The 12,289-nt window shown below is 34.5% G+C and overlaps 1 protein-coding gene across 1 annotated transcript in view; it reads right to left on the bottom strand.

The window, feature by feature from the left end:
* Positions 1-12,289, bottom strand: part of SUPT20H (SPT20 homolog, SAGA complex component) — a 40,909-nt gene that overhangs the window by 5,439 nt on the left and 23,181 nt on the right. Inside the window, exons 17-25 of the mRNA XM_045796930.2 lie at positions 11,203-11,229; positions 10,609-10,641; positions 9,943-10,060; positions 9,110-9,212; positions 8,806-8,964; positions 6,771-7,077; positions 6,092-6,246; positions 3,330-3,385; positions 1-120 (exon numbers count right to left, since the gene is read on the bottom strand). Of these exons, the coding sequence (XP_045652886.2) occupies positions 1-120; positions 3,330-3,385; positions 6,092-6,246; positions 6,771-7,077; positions 8,806-8,964; positions 9,110-9,212; positions 9,943-10,060; positions 10,609-10,641; positions 11,203-11,229 (1,078 nt within the window). The remainder of the gene's footprint in view (positions 121-3,329; positions 3,386-6,091; positions 6,247-6,770; positions 7,078-8,805; positions 8,965-9,109; positions 9,213-9,942; positions 10,061-10,608; positions 10,642-11,202; positions 11,230-12,289) is intronic.

The following is a 12,289-nucleotide window of genomic DNA, read 5'->3' as shown; positions in this document are numbered from 1 at the left end:
CTGCTCCCCTGGCTGTTGAGGACTAGATGTTGTAGGTTGCTGAGGCTGCTGTGGTGTAAACTGAGAGAGCTGTTGTTGCTGCTGCTGCAGTGTGTTAAAAATGAGTGAACCACCTGGAAGCTATTAAAGAAGAACTAATTAGCTCATTTTACATTATTTAAATTTCTTTATTCCATAAACATTTTTAGAACATTCACTATGTATCAGGCATTCTTCTGTGGACTGATTTTACATTATTAAAATTTCTTTATTCCATAAACATTTTTAGAACATTCACTATGTATCAGGCATTCTTCTGTGGACTGAGGAAACAGGTGAACAAAAACCAAACCAAACCAATACCCCTGCCCTCAAAAAAAAAAAAAAAAAAAAAAAATTAAAAACAACTTTTAATTGCTATTACTGCAGGCTCTCAAATATGTAAGTAATCTCAAACATCTATGATTCTGCTTAATAGTTAGCTATCCAAACACACATACTGCTTTAACTCTTACACATCAATATAAAACAGCATTAAATAAGCATTACAAAGTATAAACAAGAAACTAGTGACAATCAAAATATACATCTTAAGAGAACTTCTCTAATTTGTTCTAGCTTTATCAAAAACCAGAAATGCATGGATTTTTATGTAACATAGTAAGGAATTCCGAAGCTGTAATGGAAGTACATTAGATATCCATATTTTTAGTTTAGAGGCACTACTTGCTGCTGTCATTCTGTACCTAAATTACTTCAAAAAACCCCCAAACAAAAAAACCACTTTTTAAAGCATCCAGAAAAGTCCGTATTAAAAATTAAAACTATGGTTTTCAAATGCATCAGGAAATAAATGGTTTTTCCATTTATTCTATAGGGCTTTAAGCTATAGTAACCTCCCTTCATGCCATTGTTTTGCTTTCCCTGGTCTCAGTTACTACAGTCAACTGCAGTCCAGAAGCAGATGATCTTCCTGACATGGTCAAGAGTAGCCTAACAGTACATCACAACACCTATGTCATCTACCTCACTTCATCTCATCATCTAGGCATTTTATCATCTCACATTACAAGAAGGGTAAGTATAGTACCCTGTACTTAGAGGAAGAGACCATATTTACATAATTTTTATTATAGTGTACTTGTTATCACTGTTCTATTTTACTAATTACTGTTAATCCCTTACTGTGTCTAATTCACAAATTAAACTTCATTGTAGGTACTGTGAAAATAGAGAGACACTAGAGTCGGGAAGCTCAATGTCAGTTATAGGAAGACTGTCATTTACAGACCCCAACAAAAGAATCCTGAACAGGAAAAATCATCAGGGACAGGCCCCAGCAGAGAAAGATGTGCACTGCATCTCCGACAAGAAATCAACCACCCCTGAAACTCAGCCAGAGAGAAGCTATCATCAACCTGAACTCTTGTTTTCTCCAATGGACTTCATTCAAAACAACCCTCTCCACTTCCTCCTCCTTCATCATAAAATAACATTCCTCTCTTTTGTTTGTTGAACTTGCCTATGGTTTTGTCATAGCTTGCTTGGCCCAAACAGCAATTCTCTGTTATTCCAAAATAAACCCATTTTGCTGGCAAAATAATGGAGTTTTATTTTTAAGGTTAACAGCACATACGTAGAGGAAGAAACAGTATATACAGGGTTTTGCTACTATCCATGTTTTACGCATCCACTGGGGGTCTTGAAAATGTATCTTCCGCAGATAATGGGGGACTACTGTATAAGCACTTTGCAGTCCTTAAGAGAAGGTACAAGCAAATAAATACCCAACTACAGAACTCTTAGGTCTGCAGAACCCTGCCCCCTCCCCACAGTGTGCTCAAGTCAGTATCTAAACCTCATTGTTAGGTAAATTTGGACTTAGCATAGGTCAACAGTTCTTTCCTCAATCAGTTAACATAATAAATGCAGCAAAATATAATTAACTTATAAGGTAGCCTTATTCCTTATGATTAATGCTATTAAGGAATTCCACTCCTTTCCAAGAGCAATATGCAAGGAAGTTAGCTAAATAAAACAATATGATCTGTGGTCTGTCCGTATTACAAGTGGACTGTTTTGCGATTACATTCTGTAAATACAGACACTGTTTGCATCTCATGTAAGAAATGTTTAATTTAAAGTTTTGGCTTAAAATACATTTTTTTTTAAAGATTTTATTTATTTATTCGACAGAGATAGAGACAGCCAGCGAGAGAGGGAACACAAGCAGGGGGAGTGGGAGAGGAAGAAGCAGGCTCCTAGCGGAGGCGCCTGATGTGGGGCTCGATCCCACAACGCCGGGATCACACCCTGAGCCTAAGGAAGACGCTTAACCGCTGTGCCACCCAGGCGCCCCTTAAAATACATTTCTTGATTTGTTATTCCTGAAGACCAGGTTGAGCTGATCTGTCTGGTACTGTTTTTTTGCTTTTGTTCTTTTAAAATTTTATTTGGCAGAGAGAGAGCACAAGCAGGCAGAGCAGCAGCAGAGGGGAAAGGAGAAGGCGGCTCCGCGCTGAGCAGAGCCCTACACTGGGCTAGATCCCTGGACCCTGGGATCATGACCTGACCAAAGGCAGATGATTAAACCGCTGAGCCACCCAGGTGTCCCTGTCTAGTACTGTTATTTCCTCATAATCCAAAGCTCTGCCATTTTGTGTCCAGACATTCATGTCTACCTTTTCTAAAAGTTCTTTGTAGACAAACTCATCCATTTTCCAACCTGGTAGATTTATACAGGACCTCATCCTTAAATTAAAGGACCTAGCATAACACCCAGAATATTGTAAATTCATAACCTGTACTAAATTCTCCACTTTCAATCTCTTTTTATATGGTGATATTGGTAACATGTAAGTAAAGCCTCGTCATTAGACACAAACTATAATCTGACAAACATTTAATGAATGACTATTAGGTGCCTGGCATTGTGCTAAGAAATCATATTCTGCTTAGGAAAAGAACACCTACCTATTTTTAAAATCTTTCTTCAAGCGAACAGTAATACATATGATACATACATAAAATGCCTGTTGAAAGAGGAATTATTTTCTAGATATTATCTATTACTGCTACTGTAGGCAAGCGTAGTCCTTGGTAGTTGTCAATTCTCCCCATCGGAACAGCTACTGCTTGATTAGGCAGGGTGCTGGAGCCAATGAGTATGGTATGTAGGATACAGATTCTTTCTCTTTATCCACTTTCCACGTGATTATACAAAGAAAGCAGTAATTAACCACACCCTTTAGACAGACTTCAACATTTCAATGCTTGTATGATCAGATATACATTATTAAAAAAGATATCAAGCATAAAAACTTCAATCAAAAGCAGTATATCGCATTTACCTGGAGTAGATTTAAGGGCCTGAGATTTGAAGTATTTTTTAAACCAAATGGAACACCTGTTAAATAAAACTCATGGTTATAAGAAGGAATTAAATTTTTTTTACACTTCAAAGTTATTTTATCCTTTAGTAACTATAAATACAACATTTTAAGTACTTTCTGCATAGATGTGGTTTTTTCTATACTTTTAAAATAAAAAACAAAAAAAATTCATCAATACCTATTAACACAAAATTCTCATTCAAAGATGTGGAGCATCAGATGTACATTTTATAGGCATATCTCAGAGATACTGAGGGTTCAATTCCAGATCACTGCAATAAAGTGAGCATTGCAATAAAGCAATGAACTGAATTTTCTCATTTCCCAATGAATATGTTTACATCATACTGTAGTCTATTAAATGTACAATAGCATTATGTCTGAAAACACAATGTACAAACCTTAATTAAAATATTTTATTAAAAAATACATTAACTGAGTTTTCAATGAGTCACAACCACTGATCACAGAGGACTACAACAAATGTAATAATAATGAAAAGATTTGAAATACTGCAAAAATTACCAAAATGTGACCCAGAGCGAGGAAATGAGGAAAAGCTATTGCAAAAATGGCATCAATAGCTTTGCTTGATGCAGGTTTGCCACAAACTTTCAATTTGTAAAAGAATATGCAGTATTTTCAGAGTGCAATAAAGCAAGGTATACCTGTATTCTATTGTTTCAGAAATGATAACTTCTTTTACCACTATTTTGACTTTTGGTTGATAAAGTAATCAGGAAGTATGCAGACACCATGAATATAATAAAATTGTCACTGCTGTGCAAATACCTTTCAGGTATTGACATCTATTTAAATTTCTCAGTGCTAAGTAGTACACAATAATAATCCTATCTCCAAGAACCCCGTGTGCTGTTTGCTATTTTTTCAAGTACAAATGGTAATATTATTAATGTTAAAGAACACTGAACTGTGTCCAAACTGAAAGTCAGGAAACAATGCTGTTATTTCTAAACTTAGTCCCAAAAATCTGTGATGCAACATAGAGTACATGAAGCAGGGGTTGGCAAACTTTTTCAGTAGGCCTTGTGGGCCACATATGGCCTCTGTGGCATACTCTTCCTCTTGTCTTTTTTTTTTAAAACAAAACTTTAAAAATATAACCATTCTTGTAGTTTGCAGACCACAGTCTCAAAGTATGTGCATATCCTGCCAATAAAATATACCAATTTGAACACTAATTAAAATGTATTTAGTCCTCTCAGCAGATAATTGAATAAAAAAAAAGATAAGAGGCAGAACATTCACAGGTGATGGTATAAACAAACCCCTGTAATAAGAAACTGAAGCAGCATAATCATGTTAAAATATTACAGTACTGATATATCCCCATCAGGAAAAATCCTCATGAAAAGATATGACATAACTTCCTTTATTTATTTTTAAAGATTTTATTTATTTATTTGAGAGAGAGAGAGCACGAGCCAGGGGGTGGGGCAGAGGAAGAGGGAGAAGCAGATTCCCCACTGAGCAGGGAGTCCCATGTGAGGCTTGATCCCAGGACCCGGAAATCATGACCTGAGCCGAAGGCAGATGCTTAACTGACTAAGCCACCCAGGCACCCCCATAACTTCCTTTAAAAATGAATAACATCTATCTAATGTTTATGGCTTATCAAAGGCACTTTCAAATCACTTCATTAATGTCTCCTACGTACCATCTGAAGTTAGATATTTTTACTCCCATTTTAGAACAAATGAAACTGAGGCCGAGGGAGAAAAATTAAGTTACTTCTTTTAGGCCCCACCGTGAACACCTGGAGCCACATGTAACTAATTGGTAAAGGTAAATATAAGCATCCTAAGTTCAACACTTGATTCCTTTTCCAGAGCTTCTGCCACTAACACTTAATGAACATTAAAATGAGCTCATCAGCTAGAATTAGGAAATCACAGCAATATGTTACCTGTTTAAATTATACTCTTTGGGTTTGAGTTCTCATAATTCAGGCAATTTTTTGATAAATTTTTCTTACTATGTCAAGTTTGTTTTTCCTGCTAAGTTTTTTCTCAGCAGTAAGAAACTAGATCATTCCAAGATACTACAAAATATTTTAAACAGCATTACAAAATAGCATTAAGTTGTTAGAACTGTTATATACAGTAATTACTACTGTACTAAAACGACTACTGTTTATCATGAGGACAGTAATTTTTTTGAATGCTTATGTCATCTCAGGCAGTTTAAAGTACCACATCTGTATTTACTCCTTTAACCTTCCCAACTATGAGGCAAAGCATTATTTTCCCCCATTGTATTGACAAGGAAGGTGAGGTGACTTTCCCATGATTACACTATTCAGTAAGTTGCACACCTGTGATTCAAACTTAGGTAATCTGGTTCCAGAGCCTAGGCTTTTTATTGCCATTCTATGTTGCCTTTCTGACACAACCTGTGTTTCCAAAATGTATTTCTTTTACCTGGAATAGGAGGACTACACTGACAATAAGGCTATCAAAATTAATTTATTATGTTTGGAAGGCAGATAGAAGTTGTAGAAACTTACCAAGTTTCTTCATAGAACTGCTAAATGGTTTTTGATTTAAATATCAGACCTTTAAGGGCTTTTTAAACGAAATCCCTGTGACATAATGCTTCAAGAAATAAGGACGTTAAGTGTATATAATATGCTTAAAATGACATTTTTACATTAGCATGTACTTTAATTTTTTAGAGGTTATTATTTCCAACATTCTGACCTGCTTGAGAAGCTGCCTGCATTGCACCGGGCAATGCATTTGGTAGCAGACCGCCTGAGGGTAGAAGGCCACTCAGGTTTATTCCTGCAGGAGTTATGGCACCAGTGTTACAGCCCAGCATAGGGTTTGAACCACTCATCAAAGCCTGAGCTCCACTGCAGGAGAATAAGACAAAGCATTAAACTTCTACTACATAAGAAAATTTCAGTCACATAATTAATTCCTTGGATTAAAAAATAAACTACTACACAAACACAATTAGGTATTTTGGTCTTAAACATCAGTTTTGGGGCTCTGTTTCATTTTTATGCCAGACAGTGACAGTAAGATTATCTAAAATTAAGTACTATGTATTTATCAAGGTTTAAATATAAATTGAAAGAGTAAAAGCATTAATCAAGGGATTAAAAGATGCTAATGCTGAGGACAAACAAGAAAATCTATACTGCTGTCAATGTGGAGTAGTATCAGGTTAGTGCATATAATACATATATGACCTAAAATTAAAACATACTTGTTGAGATAGCTTCTATCCATATCTAAACTATTTTTCAGTTTCAGAAATATGCAATTTTTTAATTTCACAAGAATTTACTTAGATCAATGAGAATATCTTAAAAAACAACAGAACAACAACAACAAACAAAGAAACAAAATCAGGACATCAATGCAAACTTACCAAACAGAGCCCACTACATTGATGAAGTTAAGTCCAGCAGAGTTTGCCATGACCTGGGTGGCCGTGGTTCCTGTAGTTATGGATGTTACCATGGTGGAAAGAGGAATGGTCGTTACAGGCATTGCCTGGCTCAGAGACCTTTGCTGCTGAGCAAACTGAGTTAACAAAGTGGGCTGAGGGGTGAAGCCTGAATCTTGGGGAGTAGGGGTGGCTGAAGGGGTAATAGGAGTTGAGCTCTGAGCATCAGGAGGGTGTGGGGTCGATGAAGGGGTTGGTGTAGGAGTAGATGGCTTAGGAGTTCCAGATCCTGCTCATTGAGAAAAATAAAAATTGCTAGTTTGTTATAAATGGCCAGTCCTTTTTAAAATAAGGTTAATGGAATCTTACTTAGCACTGACAATTTGTTCCAGTTTTTTTTTAAGCAGTTAACTGCAAGTGTTAATTTCTACACATGATACATGAGTGTTGCTACACTCAATTACAATTAAGGATGCAGTATATCACCTAAAAATTCCATCAGAGATGCTATTACAGTAACAGTAAAAATATACATTTGTATACTACCACAATACCCATTTAAAAGTTAATTTCCTACATGCTACCTTTGGCCTAAAACGTTTAAGAGGAATTCAAATTAATTTTTGTTATTTACGATTTCACTAATTTAGAACTTCATTAAAAAATATTGCTTATTTTCTGTAACAGTCTGAGATAAACTCTGAACATATTTAATAAATTACATATGGTTAACAATCATATTTGGCACCTAAATGTACATGTTTAATTCCTAACACATCAAGTTTATCCTGACAAACAAATTTACAAAACACAATAATAAAGCAAATATTTGATAGATAATACTGCATCTTTAACAGTAACTGTGTACTTCTGTTTAAATGTAAGAATGTATAGAAAATCTGTTGTGAATGAAGTATGCACAGTTTATCAACTTTTTAAAAAAAAACAAAAACAAAAAACAAAAACCAAAAAAATAAAACCAAAAGCTCTTGAGGTGTTTTCTTTTTTAGCTTTCATGTCCTGCAGAAAGAAAGGAAAGAAATGTGAATGTCCAGAAGCTGTCACTCAACCCTTACTTAAAGTAACAACTGTGTGCAGTAGATTAACATAATCCATACCCACAACATAAGAAGTGTGAATAAGACTTCTAGGAAATTTATAAATTTTTCTTTGTGCAAAACAAGAAGGCAGAAAAATTACACCTTTTGAGCTATCAAGATGAAGATGTTTATAATCTAAGGCGAAGACCACCCTATCACTGTGCAGTGTACTAAAACTTTCAGCACACTTTAGTTATCTATAAAAAAAATCTAAAAAACTGGAATGCTTTTTTGCAAATAGATACCTAAGTATCTCAGAAAACTCTAATTTGAAGAAATTCTCCCAACTGAATGCTAGAATTCTTGCGTTAAGTTTTCATGATGTTAAAAAAAAAAGTATTCAGAAGTAAAAATTACATTTTAATATTTTCAGAATAATGCCTTATGATTATTACCACATTTTAGTAACTGATTACAATTTTTAAGGGTGTAGGAGTGTTTTTGAAAAATTGGCTTTCAGTTTATTTTATCACCACCTTGGAACTAGTTGGTTTCTTACATATACAAAGATAGGACTGCAGCAACAACTCTTACGACATTTTTTTTTCGTATCAGCTACATAGTTTACATAAAATGTAACATGATCCTAGGGAACCCTGGAATAAAAAATATTTTGGAATCCTATTGCCACATTTAATTAACAGATTATTTTTTTAAGGAGATGTGTAGGTTGTAAATCTATAAGGTATACACACAGTGCATACATAGATACAGAAAAACAAATACAATTACAATAAACACATAATACATACAATTAACAAGAGATTTGCCTGAAGCTTCTCAAAAACTTATACATTTTGGGTACATAGTACATTGATTTCAATATTTCACTGGTCAAAAAAAAAAATAGCTGTTTTAAGAAACACTAATGCAAAAAGCCAATGAAGAGCTAATGAAGAATTTAAGTTATAACTCACTTTGTGATGAGCTGGCAGGTGACAGGGCAGCTGGAGAAAGCATGCTAACTTGATTGAGATCCACAGATGACTTCCGAGAAAGACTTGGTGGCTTGGAAGCAGGAGGAGGAGTTGGAGATTTAAGAAAGCTGCTGGCCTGCTGTGGTGTAAAATAGTTACCTAGAAGAGTATAAAAGTTATTTCCTACACCTGTAATTTGAAATTCTATGAATTAGGTAAGTCATAACAGGAGTATAGTTTTAAAAATAGATTATCACTTATGCTGTGTTATACTCCAGATGACAGAAACCAAAGAATGTAATACCTGAAGAACTATTTCCTGAGCTTGAGGGAAGTTTGATGGGTGGAGGTCGATGTTTTACTCCCTTTCCCAATACTGAAGACTGAACTGACACAGTCTCCGGCTGCTAAGAGACAGGGACATTAAATATACTTGTTAAAATTTGGCCCAAATCAAAAACTCATAAATTAATACCACTATGGCTTCTAGATGAGAACGAACACTTTAAAACTCTGCAAAGTACATTAGTGTTATTGGCTGGGCATTACAGATGTTATAAAAAAATATAATTTCACATAAGACGATCCATGAAATAAATTACGGTAGATATATAGGATGAAGAAAAGATTTCTAAGTAATAGGGTGGGGAGAAAGTTTGAGGGAGAAGAGCAGAAAGGTAAACTGAAGCAAAGCTTCCACTCTTTTTTTTTTTTTTTTTTTAAAGATTTTATTTATTTATTCGACAGAGATAGAGACAGCCAGCGAGAGAGGGAACACAAGCAGGGGGAGTGGGAGAGGAGAGCAGGCTCATAGCAGAAGAGCCTGATGTGGGGCTCGATCCCAGATCGCCGGGATCACGCCCTGAGCCGAAGGCAGACGCTTAACCGCTGTGCCACCCAGGCGCCCCCAAAGCTTCCACTCTTAAATCTTTCCAGGGAAAAGAGAAAACTGTTGAAACCAGGTGATTAGTATACACAGGTGTTCATTATACTTTTCTTTCTACATTTGTATATACTTGAAAGCTTCCATTACAGAAAGTTAAACACTAAACAATACCCCATTCCTCAAAAAACAGTCTTTAACATTTCTTAGATTCCTTGAGAAACAATTAGGCACAAAAAAATAATCAAACGCACTTCTGTTTCTTTCCCTGGAGAAAGTTGACTCAAGCTGGCTGAGCCACTGGAGCTGTGTGACATTTTGACTGGACATTTGGCTTCATTCTGGACCAATTCCTGGTACTGATTGACTACCCTAGAATATTAGGAGTAAATGAGTAAGGATTAGCTAACTGTTCTAAACATAAATTCACAGGAGAAAATAGTAACTGTTAATAAAAGAATTTCCATCAAAATTTACACAGAAATTCAAATTAGATAATTTGTTTGTGCAAAAAGCACATTCTTCTAATCTTTGCAGTGACAAGCTAATGCTCAAAACACTTTGCTAATAAACAATCTAAAGATAAACATACAGTATCTTCCTTTAATACAGAAATTGTAGGGAATACTTAACCAATAAGCAGCCAAAGAAATTACCCACTTTCACTTGCATTCTGATTAAAGTACTACTCAGAAATTATCTTCCTTAGCTAACAGATACATCTATGCTTTCTAACGTAAAATACACTGTATTTTAAACATTATTCCTGTGTTATTTTCCTAATTCTATAAAAAATCCTAGTAATATCTAAGGTATAACTAAAACCAAAGTTGTGACTCTTAGTGGAGTACTCTCTATCCTATAAAAATGAAGTTTTTCATATCCATCCAGATTAAAGATAAAGACACAAATATTTTTACCTCTCAGCATCAGTCTTTGATCCAATAATAAACCTGAAATGTTTAGAAGAGAGAAAAGTATTACGTTAAGAGTTGTCTTGAGGAACCCTGGGATTACTTCTGAAGGCTTCCATATTTTAGTGACTGCAGTTTTACAAAATGAGTCAAACTACAGAGATATTACAAAAAAAAAAAAAATTTAAATACATATAAACTTATGAAGCAATGACCAAGTTTTGCATGCATTATAAAATATCCTGTGAATAATTTGGCTGATTTAATTTAAAGGAGATGTATTTTGGCATAAAACTTATGTATCAAAACAAAATCTGGGCCGAAAGTTACCAAGTGCTATACATCCTTGCAAGTGTCTGCCCTAGAGCAAAATTCACTGAACTACTGTGTGCAAGGCCTTTGGCCTTCCTCTCACTTTAACCTTTGATTTTCGAAATCATTAATAATGTCCATAGAGCAGATCTTAAAATGTATTTTAGACAAGGAAGGTAGTTTATTGCCAATTCAATAAAATGTCTTTACCAAGTCTTTTTAAAGAATTTGACATTTATATGATTTCTTAACAGATTAAAATAGTGAGTTTGTTTATTTTTTAATTACCAATTTGAATGATCATCTGTGGAGGAGCTGAAATATAAAATGTAAAAAAAAAAGAAAAAACTTGGTTAATGCAGCTCAAACTTTAACTTCATAGTTATTAACTCAAGTAATTTATGAATATGGAGGAATGACTGGAAGTAACAAATCATGCAGCATTTTTGCAGCAACTCCCTGATGTAAAAGCAAAAAATTCAATTCTCTTCTTGTTAGACAGATCTGATCAGTTGGCTTTTGAACTGATTTTCTTTTTTAAATGAGAAAAAGTATATTGTATCTCTTTGTGTTTGAGAAAAGTTCATAATTTAAAATGACCAATGTATGTCTTAAAGGGGGAGATTTTTAAAAACACAGGTAATCAAAACATCTGATCTGTCTATATAGTATTCAACAATAGAAACTGGCTAATGTGAAAAAATTACCTAATGATTCTTTGACTGAAACTATTTCTTCTCATTGACTTTTACTTAAGATACTGGTGAGGTTGCTCTTTAAAATCCATGTCTGCTATAGTTTCATTTAGTATCTTGTGTTAAGTAAAGATTTATAAATAATTTAACATATTCCTGGCCCCTGCTTTTTTCTGTTGAGCTCCTCTTTGTAGTTTCTTCTTCTTGAAACAGCATCAACTTGATTGAAAAACAAAATAATCAAACTAACAATACAAACAAAACTACATACTGTTACCTTGTACTAAATATATATAGTCCATAAGTTTTAGAAGATCAAATATGCGTGTGTGTGTATTTTTTGGAGCCAGTAACTACATTAAGCACTGAGTCTTTGTCCTTACATGCAGTGCTGCAATACCAACAGCTTCTTCATTTATAAAACTTTCTATCCATTTAAACAAGCTACTTCTCAGAAACACTTCAACTTCCTGCTCGTAGGTTGAAGTCGTGTCAACACATAAATACAACAAGAGGGATATATTCTTCAAAGCAAGTATGAGAATAATTATACCATAGGTTTTTAAGAAGATATTATTTTAAATAACTCCTGGACGAGACGGTAATTGTAATTTAGGTTTACTTTTGTCCACTGACAAATCTAATTGGAGAACTTAAATAACAAATGAATCCCCAAAGGG

The sequence above is a fragment of the Ursus americanus genome, chromosome 10 (genome assembly GCF_024610735.1).
Source record: "Ursus americanus isolate L20-20 chromosome 10, mUrsAme1.1.p, whole genome shotgun sequence".
Classification (NCBI taxonomy): domain Eukaryota; kingdom Metazoa; phylum Chordata; class Mammalia; order Carnivora; family Ursidae; genus Ursus; species Ursus americanus.
Note: the sequence above shows the minus strand (reverse complement) of the source record. Positions and strands in the feature narration are given on the sequence as shown.